The sequence below is a fragment of the Anomaloglossus baeobatrachus genome, chromosome 3, assembly GCF_048569485.1.
Source record: "Anomaloglossus baeobatrachus isolate aAnoBae1 chromosome 3, aAnoBae1.hap1, whole genome shotgun sequence".
Lineage (NCBI taxonomy): Eukaryota > Metazoa > Chordata > Amphibia > Anura > Aromobatidae > Anomaloglossus > Anomaloglossus baeobatrachus.
The window spans coordinates 502,927,093-502,942,986 of NC_134355.1; the positions used below are offsets into that span (position 1 = coordinate 502,927,093).

Genomic DNA, 15,894 nt, shown 5'->3' on the forward strand with positions numbered 1-15,894 from the left:
CAGGTTCCATCGAGATGCCGTCAACCCTCATGAGCACGTCCGTCGTGTCTTTGGCATAAGATGGCAGTGATTCTACTGATGGTCTCAAATAAAAATCTATAAATCTACAAACTGGTTCACAAAAACCATCAATGCCCGACACGATCGGGCGGCCAGGAGGGTTAGCGGCATCCTTATGGATCTTGGGGAGGAGATATAGCGTCGGGGCTCTAGGGAACTTAACCATCAAACCGTCGAACATCTTCCTGGATATAATACCCAGATCATGAGCTTTAGAGAGGATTTTTTGGAGTCTGAGGGAGAAAGAGGTGGTGGGGTCAAAGTCCAATTTTTGGTACGTCTCTTTATCTTTAAGTTGTTTAAATACTTCTCTCTCATACTGAGCCATAGGCCAGATCACAATGTTACCCCCCTTGTCAGCTGCTTTGAAAACCACGTCGTCAAGAGACTGGAGTTCAAGCAAAGCCTGTCTCTGTTTCCTTGTAAGATTATCAAATTGTCGTCAGGTAGAGATTGTCCTGAAATCCTCCGTAACAAGTTTTGTAAAAATATCAACGGCCGGACAGACTGACAAGGGGGGGAACCTTGATGACCTGGAATGGAGAAAAGTGGGAGACGTACCTGCATCAATAGTTTGTTCCAACAGCAACTCCTCAAGGGCCGCAAGAGCTTCCCGTTCAGTGTCAGTCAAAGTGTCCAGACCAACGTCTCTTTTATTATGAAGTTTCTTGAGAACCAACTTCCTCGAAAAGAGGTACAGGTCCTTTAAAGCTGTAAAGTAATGGAAAGAATTGGTAGGGGAAAAAGACAGACCCAGGGACAACACCTCGACCTGCGTCTCCGAGAGAACATAATTAGATAAATTAATTACCTGGAGTTTGTTTTTCGATTTGCCATCCTGAGACTTGCCAGGGCCAGGCTTAGAAGGTCCGGGTTTTTTTGGGCCACTTCTAGTAGTGATGCCCCTGGACTCATCTTTATTATATGAACTCTCGGAGGTAGCAGATCGTGTATCGTCCATGGAGCTGGCCGATCTTAGAGACGTCGATCTGGACCGGGTACCGAACCCTGCACGGGACTGAGATCGTGCTCTGGCAGCACCTGTTTTCCATTTATAAACTCGATTATTGGCTTGATCAGTCAGATCTCTTTGGAACTTTTTGGACTTATATTCCACCACCTCCTTCTCACATTTGTGTGACTCCAAATCCATCTCCTCATTAAATCGCTGTAAAAAATCCTCAGACGAATTAGACTTAATAGTAGACAGTAGATTGTCCATCTCAGTCTCAATCTCCAGCAGAGTGGAACTATTTTGGTCGCGTAAAAGGGTCAAAAAACCAGTAGAGCAGGCATGTGCAAATTCCTCCCACTTGGTCTTGAAGAGGGTATCCTCCACCTCAAATGAAGGAAAAATTTGCACACGGAGGCCGCGAGAAACTAGATTTTTCTGGATGTATTTATCCAGAAAAGCACGGTTAAGTAAAGTGCGAATGCGCTTCTTAAGTAGGACCTTAAATTTAAAAACAGCATCACGTGTTTCATTGGTGGAAGAATTCTCTGATGATGCACCTCCATCCTCCTTGAGAGCATTATTGACCAGTGATTTAGGACGTGCATCCCTGCTTGGGAATCCTTTACTTTTTTTGACACTACTGCATATTTACTGGGATTTGTACCCTTGAGTGGGATTCTCTCTTTCCCCCTTGCCTACATCTGGCCAATGTGGACTGGGGTTAAGTCTGCTCCCTCTCGGGGTTACTATTGCCCAGCTCTTCCCATGCCTGATGCCTTCATCTTTTTTCACACAACAACCCCCCCCTCCCCCCCTCCCCCTTTTTTTAATAGCCCCATTGTGCTTACATGCCAGTGATTCAGGGCTATGCATCCGAATATATTCCCCTACAATAGCTTCATGGTGCTTACATGCCAGTGATTTGGGGGAAATATATCTGCTATGTTTGCAAGCCAGCGATTTAGGGTTATATAAGCTCACCTTTGGTACACTTTTTTCCTGGTGTCCGTACCAGGCCACTGTTTTGCTGGTTACTAATTGCCTTCCATCTGTCCTCCATTTTTTGTATGACTATTAATGTGATTAATTGTACTATACTTGTATTTTTGATATCTCTGTGCAATAAAACTTTAAACTGCTTTTCAGCAAATGCTCAGGTTCTCCTTTTTTTGCAATGAATATGTTTTAGTTTGATCACCGGTCTCCTGCACTGCTGTACTTGTGTACAGCAGTGCAGGAGAAGTCAGTTGTTTATTGACAGAGCCTGTTAGACCCTGCTGATAGCACGATCTAACAGGCCACCATTCCCTGGGGTCATAAGATGATCTCAGGGCCTAATTTAAAAAATCGCCACCTGTGATTATGATCGTAGGAGGTCCGATCTTGTCAAAAGGGGTCGTTTAAGCGCTTAAGATACCGGGGCCCAGATTGACAGTGGTATTCAATATAATAATAATTATTATTTTGATAGCATCAACATATTCTGGAGCACTTAACAATTCAGAGGGGACATGTACAGACAATATCAGACTTTGCAGAATAACAAAATTCAACAGATACCAAGAGGAGTGAATGCCCTGCTTGCAAGTTTACAATCTATGAGGAAATATTTAAGTGGTTGTTTGGCCCCAATTGGTTCCAAAACTGGACTAGGCCGATGCCCGTGCGTGACAGCTGTCAGGTACAGTTGTCAGCTGTGGGATTTTTGGACCTGGGGAGTGTGGCGGTGCTATAAGGCCTTTTAATGGCCACTCTTTTTATGCATATCAGTGGTCCTGAAGGAGTTAAATGATCCTAAGTCTGAAGAATCCTCTTCAAATAGGTCACTGTTGTCCCCTGGACTCTGGTTGTGGTATAGATGAGAAATATTGCTTATATTGTCTTTGTACTGTAAACTCCTTTTTTTAGGCTTATAACTTAGGAACAGTGCCTGGTTCCTTGTGGGGAGCCTTTCTCCAAGGCTTTGTCCTTTGCCCTCTGTGTGGACATAGTTGTGGTGAGCCATTCTCCAAGGCTTTGTCCTTTGTTCTATGTATGGATATCTTTGTGGGGAGCCTTTCTCCAATGCAATTGTCATTGGTCCTCTTGTGTGAACTTCCTTGTGGGGAGCCTTTCTCCAATGCTTTGACCTTGGTCCTCTTGTGTGGACATCCTTGCGAGGAGCCTTTCTCCAAAGCTTTGTCATTTGCCCTCTGTGTGGACATCCTTGCGAGGAGCCTTTCTCCAAAGCTTTGTCATTTGCCCTCTGTGTGAACATCCTTGTGGGGAGCCTTTCTCCGATGCTTTGTCCTTGGTCCGCTATGTGGAGCCTTTCTCCATGGGTTTGTCCTTAGTCCTGTGTGTGGACATCCTTGTGTGGAGCCTTTCTCCAATGCCTTGTCCTTGGTCCTCTGTGTGGACATCCTTGTGGGGAGCCTTTCTCCATGGGTTTGTCCTTGGTCCTCTGTGTGGACATCCTTGTGTGGAGCCTTTCTCCATGGGTTTGTCCTTAGTCCTCTGTGTGGACATCCTTGGAGTACATTGGTGAGTCGCTGCCCTTTTAGCTGTGCAGCTGGTGAGTTCTCTTGGTTGTAGGACTGCAGAGGTCCTCCTCCATTTTCCAGAGGGCACTCAGGCAGGCATGCCAGGGCTCTGGACTCTCAGGAGGTCCTTCATCCTTTTGTACCTCTAGGATTTCGGTGATCTCTTCCTTAGCTGTTTTAGATGTTTTCTTCTTGAGGTACCTCTGAGGCTCAGGCCCGGACAGTCCAGGAGTCCGTTCCTCAGAAGGATGCCCTTTATCTTCTTGTAGCTGTGGATGTGAGGGATCTTATGGCTGATGCCTGTAGCAGCTGAGGGTGCAGGTCCGCCGCGCACGGTCTTCTCGCTGCCCTCAGTCACAGCAGCCAGGCCACGCCCCCACATCTGATTATTTCTGTCCCTCCTCGCTTGCAGTGTTGCTGCTCGTGGTGGACTGTACCATCTGCTCACTGCAATGCAGGGGGGGGGCTCTTTCTCTTGTGACTATTTGCCGGCGCTCCCTGCTGCGGTTTGCTCCCCTTACATCAGAAGAAACATCACTGAATAATAAATATGCAGCGTATTGCAGTAAATGTAAATAACTTACTTCTCGCCGTGAAGGCACAAATGACTGAATACAACCGTCCCCCTCCATTCGGGTCTTGTGGCTGTGTCCTGTGGGGGAGCCGCACAGAGCAGCCGGTGTCTGCACCTTATGACAGCGCTGCAAGGTGCTGAAGGGACAGAAGCCGGAGAGTCCGGGCCGGAGAGTCCGGGCCTGAGCTGACAGCCCATCCTGCGCAGAGCAGGCGGTGAGTGCCCAGGCTCCGCTGCTGCCAGTGACTGTGCCCCTTTGTCCTAGGTGCCGCAGACCTGTGCCCCCTCCTGGGAGGAGCTCGGCCCGGGGTTACACTGCCATGCTCTGATTGCGCTCTTCCCAGGACATAAATGATAGAGGATACCATGACTCTGCTGTCTCTGCTGGGCAGGATCATGCGCTACTTCTTACTCAGACCGGAGACCCTGTTCCTGCTGTGCATCAGCCTGGCGCTCTGGAGCTACTTCTTCCACACGGATGAGGTCAAGACCATCGTCAAGTCCAGCCGGGACGCCGTGCAGATGGTGAAGGGGAAGGTGGCGGAGATCATGCAGAATGACCGGCTCGGAGGACTGGATGTCCTGGAGGCAGAGTTCTCCAAGACCTGGGACTTCAAGAGTAACAATGTGGCCGTGTACTCCATCCAGGGCCGGAGGGATCACATGGAGGACCGCTTCGAGATCATCACCGACCTGCTCAACAAGAGCCACCCGTCCATCTTCGGCATCTTCGATGGCCATGGAGGAGAGGTAGGTAGAACTAAGAAGGTGGTCCACATGCCCATGACTCTGAGAATGTCCCACATGCCCATGACTCTGAGAATGTCCCACATGCCCATGACTCTGAGAATGTCCCACATGCCCATGACTCTGAGAATGTCCCACATGCCCATGACTCTGAGGGTGTCCCACCTGCTCACAATAACATGCCCATGACTGAGGAGTTCTCACATGCCCACGACTACATGCCCATGACTCAAAGGTCTATAAGTCTGGATTTTCCACATGTACAGAACCACATGCCCATGGCTACATGTATCACATGCCCATAACTCTGATGATGTCCCATGCCCATGATTCTGAGGGAGACCCACCTGCTCAAAACTACATGCCCATGACTGAGGAGTTCTCACATGCCCACGACTACATGCCCATGACTCAAAGGTCTATAAGTCTGGATTTTCCACATGTACAGAACCACATGCCCATGGCTACATGTATCACATGCCCATAACTCTGATGATGTCCCATGCCCATGATTCTGAGGGAGACCCACCTGCTCAAAACTACATGCCCATGCCTGAGGAGGTCTCACATGCCCACGACTACATGACCATGACTCAAATGTCCATAACTCTGGATGTTCTACATGTATAAAACCACATGCACATGGCTACATGTCCTTCATGCCCATGACGCTGATGATGTCCCACATGCCCATGACGCTGATGTTGTCCTATATGCCCAAGATTCTGAGAGTGTCCCACCTGCTCACAACTACATGCCCATGACTGAGGATGTCTTCCATGCCCACGACTACATGTCTATGGCTTTGAAGATGTCCCACCTGCTCACAGCTACATGAGCTACATGCCTGTGACAAAGGATGTTTCACATGCCCACGATTATATGCCAGTGACTCTGATTAGGTCTCACATGCCTATGACTCTCTGGATGTTCCACATGTACAGAACCACATGCCCATGACTACATGTATCACATGCCCAAGACTTTGAAAATGTACCAGATGCCCATTATTCTGAGGATGTCTCACATTCCCATGACTCTGAGAATGTTCCACCTTCTCACAACTACATTCCTATGGCTGAGGATGTTCTACATGCCCTTGACTTTGCCGATGTCCCACCTTCTCATCTCACAACTACATACCTACGACATATCCATGACTCTGAGTATCACCTGTAACTCTGAGGATGTCCCTCCTGCCCATATCTCTGGAATAGCATGGGGTCTGTAACGGTGTGTTATTAGATGCTTAAAACGGTAATCATAGAAAGTTATAGACAGAGGGGCCAAGTAGGCATAGGATAAGCTAACATAACCATAGCTTGATCTGAAAATAAGGAGCGCTGATAGTGTAACACCAAAGGAGATCAGTGAGGTATACCTGGAGAATTATACACTCACCTGGATCAATTGTGACAGTCACAACCACTAGTGCGCATGAGATAATGGTGTCTGCTGCAGCCCCACGTGGATGAGCATATAAGATAGGATAGAGAAGGGGTTAATGCCGCGCATCAGCCAAATGAAGACGTATAGTGTTGATGAAGTTTTTCTTTTATTCCATAGGTCTACGCGTTTCAAGGTAAAACCTCTTCCTCAGGACCAATGTATCAACAACAAGTCTTGTTGTTGATACATTGGTCCTGAGGAAGAGGTTTTACCTTGAAACGCGTAGACCTATGGAATAAAAGAAAAACTTCATCAACACTATACGTGTTCATTTGGCTGACGCGCGGCATTAACCCCTTCTCTATCCTATCTTATATAACCATAGCTTGGGCACTGCATTGCGAGTGGTAAGACATTGTGGCTACAATATGATACCCTGTGCTGGGATTAAAGCCAGCCTTCTGTGGGCATTGTTACATGTGGACCTATACATAATGGGTTATACTTCAGAATGGCATCCAGGACCCTTCACATGAATTAAGGTGGTCCATTTATTAGAAATCTACCACCAGCTCTGAAGATCTTATTTGTGGTTAGAAGTGGCTGTTAGTTGACAATTTCAAGTATCTGCTGTTCTAACTTCTTGGTTGTTTTACTTTACATCACTACTTTATATCCCTTCAGAAATGGTGCACACTGGCAATAAGTCAGACTGCTTTTCTATACGTCATTTTAACTTGGCAAAGCAGATCAATTATGTCTAAGACATATTATAACTTGGGCACATGCATAGCACTTCAGGTTTTTTGTGCAAATTTCGGCAGCATTCTGTCAAATTTTACGTAATTCTTCCCAATTCATTTAGTGAAACAAAAGACCAATAATGAAGTCCTAGAAGGTAATCATATAATAGTCCTATCAGGTAGACTTGTAATAGTCCTCGAATGTAGACATGTAAATAGTCCTCACAGGTAAACATGTAATAGTCCTAACAGGTAGACATGTAATAGTCCTCACTGGTAGACATGTAATAGTCCTCACAGGTAGACATGTAATATTCTTCACTGGTAGACATGTAATAGTCCTAGTAACAGTCCTAACAGGTAGACATGTAATAGTCCTCACTGGTTGACATGTAATAGTTCTAACAGGTAGACAAGTTACAGTCCTAACAGGTAGACATGTAACAGTCCTAACAGGTAGACATGTAATAGTCCTCACTGGTTGACATGGAATAGTCCTCGCAGGTAGACATGGAATAGTCCTCGCAGGTAGACATGGAATAGTCCTCGCAGGTAGACATGGAATAGTCCTCGCAGGTAGACTTGGAATAGTCCTCGCAGGTAGACTTGGAAAAGTCCTTGCAGGTAGACTTGGAATAGTCCTTGCAGGTAGACTTGGAATAGTCCTCGCAGGTAAACTTGGAATAGTCCTCGCAGGTAGACTTGGAAAAGTCCTCGCAGGTAGACTTGGAATAGTCCTCGCAGGTAGACTTGGAATAGCCCTCCCAGGTAGACTTGCAAAAGTCCTCGCAGGTAGACTTGGAAAAGTCCTCGCAGGTAGACTTGGAATAGCCCTCCCAGGTAGACTTGGAATAGCCCTAACAGGTAAACATGTAATAGTCCTAACAGGTAGACATGTAATAGTCATCGAATGTAGACATGTAATAGTCCTCACAGGTAGACATGTAATAGTTCTCACAGGTAGACATGTAATAGTCCTCGAATGTAGACATGTAATAGTCCTCACAGGTAGACATGTAATAGTCCTCATAGGTAGACATGTAATAGTCCTCACAGGTAGACATGTAATAGTCCTCATAGGTAGACATGTAACAGTCCTAACAGTGTATAACAGACATGGAATAGTCCTCGCAGGTAGGACTCTCTGATGTAGTTCTTGATACAGTGTAATATGTAGCAATAATGCTTAGTCGCACACACTGTCCGCTGATACAGTTCACACAAACACTGGTATGGTTTTGCGCTTCTACATATATGAACTGGAAGAAGAGACTGCGGTTCAGACATGTATTTTCAAAGTGTAGAAATAAATTGTTTTCTGATGCCCTAATATTTGGCTTTTTTATACAATAGTAATGGCAAGTATCCATGTTATCCATGTTCATGTGACTGCGGCATATTATGGCTGTCCTGGCTGCTCTGTGCTTCTTGTCTTCTTGGCAGTACTCTATAGTGGACGTCGCCCTCTTCGGTGTATAGGTGACCAGTGACGTCTGCAGACCCCGAATATCCTCACGGATTGTCAGCATGTAACTCACGTCCTCCTGTTTATGTTCAGAGAGGATTGTTACACGGGATTCATTGTATATTCCGCTCTAAAATCTGTCTACGAGTCGCTGTCATTAATCTTTCATAAGCCGGCCCTGTGGAATATTACATTTATGTTGCAAAAGAAAAAGTTCCGTGTCGCTTATCAAAGCAGGTTCTGCTCCACGCTGCAGGTAGCCACATTTGTAATGGCCGGTGGCTAATCCGCACGTGGAACCAAACTGCAAAACAGGAATCCGAGGGTCCGCTGTGCAAGTAGAAGTGTCCTGACCCTGCACGTATAAAGCGCCATTAGCTCTATGCTGTAGCATAGATGGCTCTGTAGATTGTCACACTTCATAGGGGCAGATCTGTCACAGGCGACATTGTCCTCTTTTATAATAAATGACGCTGAAATCTTATAATAAGACACCTTCAAACAGCTGAAATCATCTCACTGAGCCATAAATTATACAGTGTTCTGCTGGGGGGTGACTGAATTCCTGATTTCATTGTGTCAGGCATCACGGTGTGTCATTTACAATGCACAGTTGTTTACCCGGGCTATAGACTCACTTATACGGAACAGTGAGCCGCAATTATTACTGGCGGGACGTCCCTGTAGATAAGTACGGCCATCTACCTGCTCATCACCGAATGCAAAGACTACACAAAAGACGCGGTCAGATTACATGTATTTATAGAAGAACCGGATCATTGGATCAGACAATGGGGGACTGTGCGGCTAGCGCGGGGGTCTTCTATTATGTAGTAGGTTCTGAGAAATGACAGCAGTATATTGCGCTTAAGCGTCATGTTGTCTAAGGTTAATGAGTAACACTAAGAACATTGGGGAATAAAAGGAACTTGCCGGGGTACAGCATGGCTCATTAATCCCTATGCTCTTTTTTCATTTATTCTGCACCAATGTATATAATCAGATAGTAATATAACATTACATGCACTATCTTTAAGGCCCCCTTCACACGTCCGTATTTCTGGTACTTGTGGTGTCCATTTTCACAAGTAATGGAGACATGATCACACACATACTCAATAAAATCTGTGTTGATTTTCACACCTCTGTGTTTTCACAGGGACCATGTGGCTGTGTGATCCACACCGAGACATGTCCATTTGCTAGTGTCAGCACGGATGACAAGGGCCAATAGAAGTCTATGGGTCTGTGAAAAACACGTACATCACACGGCTGGCATCCATGTAACATCCGTGTGCCACCCAGTTGACACGGATCAGAATTAAATGCATTCAAGAAATTAAAGATGTGCAAAGATGATAGAGCAAGATAGATGCTAGATAGATAGATAGATAGATAGATAGAGGGATAGATAGATAGATAGAGAGATAGATAGAGGGATAGATAGAGGGATGGATAGATAGATAGAGGGATAGATAGATAGAGGGATAGATAGAGGGATGGATACATAATAGATAGATAGAGGGATAGATAGATAGATAGAGGGATAGATGCTACATATATAGATAGATGCTACTTAGATAGATAGATGCTACTTACCGTATTTTTCGCTTTATAAGACGCACTTTTGTTCCCCCAAATTTTGGGGGAAAGTAGGGGGTGCGTCTTATAAGCCGAATATACGGGGGGTGTATATATATATATATATATATATATACACTGCAGGGTCCGCTCTGGAGCGCTGCTGGGGGCAGGTGAACGCTGCGGGCGGCAGAGTTAGATCTCCTGCTCCCGCTCATATAATATGCACAGCCGCTCTCCATCAACGTGGTGCTGAAACCGCACCGCAGTGACGGGCTGGGGCAGCGGTGCATATTATATGAGCCTGCACCCCCCTGTGATGGCACAAGCCCCCCCTGTGGTAGTTAGATATGGCCCCCATGCTGCTGTTGCTCATCCTAAAATAGAAAAAGCTTTACTTACCTCCTCCAGCGTTTCTGCCCGGTGTCCCTGCTTCCACTGTGATCAGGCACGCAGAGATGAAGTCACTCTGCTGTGGTGATCACATGACCGGCACCAAAAACCGGGAAGTGGAGGAACAGAAGCACGGAGGGAGACAGGAGGGAGATCAGCGCTGGAGGAGGTAAGAAGAGAGTGTTTTATTTTACTATGGGCAGCAGCATGGGGGCGATATCTAACACAGGGGAACGTGTACAATCCATAGGGGGCCATAGGCAGCACAGGGGAATGTGTGCAATCCATAGGGGGCCATAGGCAGCACAGGGGAATGTGTGCAATCCATAGGGGGCCATAGGCAGCACAGGGGACTGTGTGCAATCCATAGGGGGCCATAGGCAGCACAGGGGAATGTGTGCAATCCATAGGGGGCCATAGGCAGCACAGAGGAATATATGGAATCTATAGGGGGCCATAGGCAGCACAGGGGAATGTGTGCAATCCATAGGGGGCCATAGGCAGCACAGGGGACTGTATGCAATCCATAGCGGCCATAGGCAGCACAGGGGAACGTGTGCAATCCATAAGGGGCCATAGGCAGCACAGAGGGACATGTGCAATCCATAGGGGGCCATAGGCAGCACAGGGAACGTGTGCAATCCATAAGGGGCCATAGGCAGCACAGAGGGACGTGTGCAATCCATAGGGGCTATAGGCAGCACAGGGGAACATGTGCAATCCATAAGGGGCCATAGGCAGCACAGAGGGACGTGTGCAATCCATAGGGGGCTATAGGCAGCACAGGGAACGTGTGCAATCCATAGGGGGCCATAGGCAGCACAGGGAACGTGTGCAATCCATAGGGGGCCATAGGCAGCACAGGTAACGTGTGCAATCCATAGGGGGCCATAGGCAGCACAGGGAACGTGTGCAATCCATAGGGGGCCATAGGCAGCACAGGGGAACGTATGCCAGCACAAGGGGGCTATATTTAATATAAGGGGGCCATATCCAGATTAAGGGGGCTCATTTTAGGATGGGGGGCTATGAGGGACATATACCCTATATGATTTGTTAGACGGACACTGGCATTATAAGATGGACCCCATTTAACATTAAAAAAAAATTCTCTTTTCCTTCACCAAATTTGGGGGTGCGTCTTATAATCAGGTGCGTCTTATAAAGCGAAAAATACGGTATATAGATGCTACTTAGATAGATAGATAGATAGATGCTACTTAGATAGATAGAGGGATAGATGCTACATATATAGATAGATAGATGCTACTTAGATAGATAGATAGATAGATAGATAGATGCTACATATATAGATAGATGGTACTTATATAGATAGATAAATAGATAGAGGGATAGATAGATGCTACATATATAGATAGCTAGATACTACTTATATAGATAGATAGATAGATAGATAGATAAATGCTACTTATATAGATAGATTTTACAGCTATTAGCCAAATAAATAATTAAAAAAAAAAACTATTTGGGTTCCCCCCTATTTTTGATAACCAACCAAGGTAAAGCAGACAGCTGGGGTCTGGTATTATCAGGCTGGGAAAGTCCATGGTTATTGGACCCTACCTGGCGTAAAAATAGCAGCCTGCAGCCGACTCAAAAGTGGCACATCCATTAGATGCTCTAACTCTGGCACTAAACCCGGGTGTTCCCATTTACCCTGATGTGGTGGCAATATAGGTGATGGTTTATGGAGTTTGATGTCAGCTGTGAATTGTCAGATGGCATCAGGTCCTTGTGTCTATTATAGATCCCTGTTACTAACCCAGTAATCCAAGAAAAAAAGACACACACGAAAAAATAAATTTCTTTCAAGAAACTCTCCCCGAAACTTTCCATCGTTTACCATTTTATTAAAAAAAAAAAAACATGCAGCTTCACTATAGTGGAGGTAAAGGAAAGAAAGGGACTCAGCACCAATTCCAGAGTAGAAAAATGTATCCAGCGAGATATAAAATAGAAACTTTATTCAATAATTAAAAAATCCAAAATTTCAACGATTCCATAAAAACGTCATGGCTTGACGCATTTCGGACAACAAATGTATGAGTAAAGTCCTTAATGTGATTAAGGACTTTACTCATACTTTTGTTGTCCGAAACGCGTCAAGCTATGACATGACGTTTTTATGGAATCGTTGAAATTTTGAATTTTTTAATTATTGAATAAATTTTCTATTTTATTTCTTGCTGGATACATTTTTCTACTCTGGAATTGGTGCTGAGTCCCTTTCTTTCCTTCTCTTCCACGTTCTCACGGACCTGCCTGTCTGGTGGACTGCATGCATCCCATCCAAGCTGAGAGAGCACATATACGGATGAGCTGATTTTTCTTCTTTTTCACAGCTGCGCTATAGTACAGGGAATCCACCGTAGTCCATAAAGGAATATCTGAAAATCCCCCACAAACACAGAGAAATAAAACAAGATACTTACCCTCATTCACTACTTTATTCAAAAGAAAAAAAAATTCCAGCTGATCTGACATAGTCCAGGGAGGATTCTGCTGAACAAAGTCTATGGAGCATCATTCTGACACTCCATAGACTTTGCTTACAGGGAATTCCAGGGCAAGCTGCGCAGCATGAGACCGGCGCGTCTGATGAACGGTGACATCAATAATGGTACCCTTGTTCAGGGTCACTGGGTCACCAGGTGACTCTGGGTCATGCTGCGCTGTGCCGTGACTTAGTGACTCTGATCAGTGGTAACATTACTGATGTAACTGCTCTTCAGAGATACTGTGTCTCACGCACCGCAGCTTCCATAAATCATCTATCTTTTTAATAATTAATCTTAATTTTAGTGTCATGCGTTATTAGGCTGTGTGGTGTCGTTTCAATATAATCAGTGTTTTATCAGTAGGGAATTATTACTTTAGAACTATGTTTCATGTCCAGCTAATCTGTGTAACTCTGTCCCCACCACTGATTGGTAGTGTGCTGAGAATATACAGTGTACTGCTACATCTACAACAGAGAAAACAGGGATTCTATCAAAACTGCACCAGGCATCACTGGAATCAGGGTCTCTGCCCCTAAATCATGCTACTCTCAGATTCCATAGCAAAAACCTGGTGATAGCTTCATTTTCATGTTTCTAAGTTAATTAATGAGTACAGTGAATGGTGTTTGATGTGACAACCCAAAATTGCTTTGGAAATGTCCATCCAGAGAGGCAGTGATATTCTCAAAGAAGATAATCTGTCATAGGATATCTGGTGTAGATAAAGGCATGAAGTCTTATGACAGATCAATCAAATAGTGATGCAATCTTACAATCTGCAAGAAAAAAGTAGTTTCTGTTCCTTGTTCTTCATATCTCTGCAGTGCATACACTCACCTCTGTGTTTATGCTTCACCCTTCTGTCACTTGCTCCTGATTCTCGTTTTATATCATGTGATCATAGGCTGTTGTGGGGCAGATTATGATGGACTATTTTTGAAGATTTGCGGTAATTATTTTAAGGGAAATCTGACATTCATTCTGCTTGAACCGCGAGAAGCTTGAATCAGACACTGGCTGCATTATTGCAGCTGTTTATACTCTGAGACTGCAGCATTTAGAGAAGACAAACTTTGCAAAACCAGCTGGGGATCATTTTTGTATGATGGCTTATTGAAGAGGCCGTAGGCTTCTTGTTATTCTCCGCCCTCTACACCAGAGATGCCAAACTCAAATACACAGGGGGACAAGGTAAAAATTAGGACAAAGTTGTGGGCCAACCTGGTTGCGGCCCACACATAACCCTCCATACAGAATAATGGGCCCCATATAGTCCTCCATACAGAAGAATGAGCCCCACATAATCCTCCATACAGAATAATGGGCCCCATATAGCCCTCCATACAGAATAATGTGCCCCGCATAGTGCTACATACAAAATTATGGGATCCAAGTAGTCCTCCATACAGAATAATGGGGTCCACATAGCTCTCCATACAGAATAATGGGCCCCACATAGTCCTCCATACATAATAATGGACCCCACAAAGTCCTCCATACAGAATAATGGGCCCCATATAGTCCTCCATACAGAATAATGGACCCCACATAGTCCTCCATACAGAATAATGGGCCCCACATAGTCCTCCATACATAATAATGGACCCCACAAAGTCCTCCATACAGAATAATGGGCCCCATATAGTCCTCCATACAGAATAATGGGGTCCACATAGCTCTCCATACAGAATAATGGGCCCCACATAGTCCTCCATACATAATAATGGACCCCACAAAGTCCTCCATACAGAATAATGGGCCCCATATAGTCCTCCATACAGAATAATGGAGCCCACATAGTCCTCCATACAGAATAATGGGCCCCATATAGTCCTCCATACAGAATAATGGAGCCCACATAGTCCTCCATATGGAATAATGGGCCCCATATAGCCCTCCATACAGAATAATGAGCCCCACATAGTCCTCCATACAGAATAATGGGCCCCATATAGTCCTCCATACAGAATAATAAAGCCCACATAGTCCTCCATATGGAATAATATGCCCCACATAGTCCTCCATACAGACTAATGGGCCCCATATAGTTCTGCATACAGAATAATTGGCCCCTTATAGCCCTCCATTCAGAATAATGAGCCCACGAAGTTGTCCTTAAAAAAAAAAAAAAAAAAATCTTTATTTTTATATAGCGCTAACATATTCCGCAGCGCTTTCCATACATCAGAAACACTGTCCCCATTGGGGCTCACAATCTAAATTCCCTATCTGTATGTTTTTTGGACAGAATAATGGGCTTCACATAGTCCTCCATACAGAATAGAGGGCCTCACATAGTCCTCCAGACAGAATAATGGGCCCCATATAGTCCTGCATACAGAATAATGGGCCCCATATAGTCCTGCATACAGAAGAATGGGCCCCATATAGTCCTCCATACAGAATAAAGGGCCTCACATAGTCCTGCATACTGAATAATGGGCCCCATATAGTCCTGCATACAGAATAATGGGCCCCATATAGTCCTGCATACAGAAGAATGGGCCCCATATAGTCCTCCATACAGAATAATAGGCCCCATATAGTCCTGCATACAGAATAATAGGCCCCATATAGTCCTGCATACAGAAGAATGGGCCCCATATAGTCCTGCATACAGAAGAATGAAGCCTCATAGTCATACATACAGAATAATGAGCCCCATAGTTTTACATACAGAATAATGGGTGCCTGGCATCTCTGGTCAAATAAAATCAGCCCATGGACCCGGAGTGTGATGTGCCCCAGACTGACAGGTCTCTTATGGGTGTATAGGGGGAGACCTGTCAGTTTAGGGGAGTGGGATGAGCAGAAGCCGCTGGAGACCGGCCTGTGACTAGTATTCATAGACACATGGCCCCCAGCAGGTTTTCAGAGTACGGCATGTTGTCTCAGAATAAAGCCGGACAGCAGTGACGCAGCCGGGGCCGGGTTCATGCCGCC

General features: G+C 45.3%; 1 protein-coding gene across 1 annotated transcript in view; it reads left to right on the forward strand.

Moving 5' to 3' along the window:
• Positions 1-4,181: 4,181 nt before the first annotated feature.
• The window catches only part of PPM1L (protein phosphatase, Mg2+/Mn2+ dependent 1L), a 346,350-nt gene continuing 334,637 nt past the window's right edge, over positions 4,182-15,894 (forward strand). Inside the window, exon 1 of the mRNA XM_075340665.1 lies at positions 4,182-4,861. Within this exon, the coding sequence (XP_075196780.1) occupies positions 4,463-4,861 (399 nt within the window). The 5' untranslated portion in view covers positions 4,182-4,462. The remainder of the gene's footprint in view (positions 4,862-15,894) is intronic.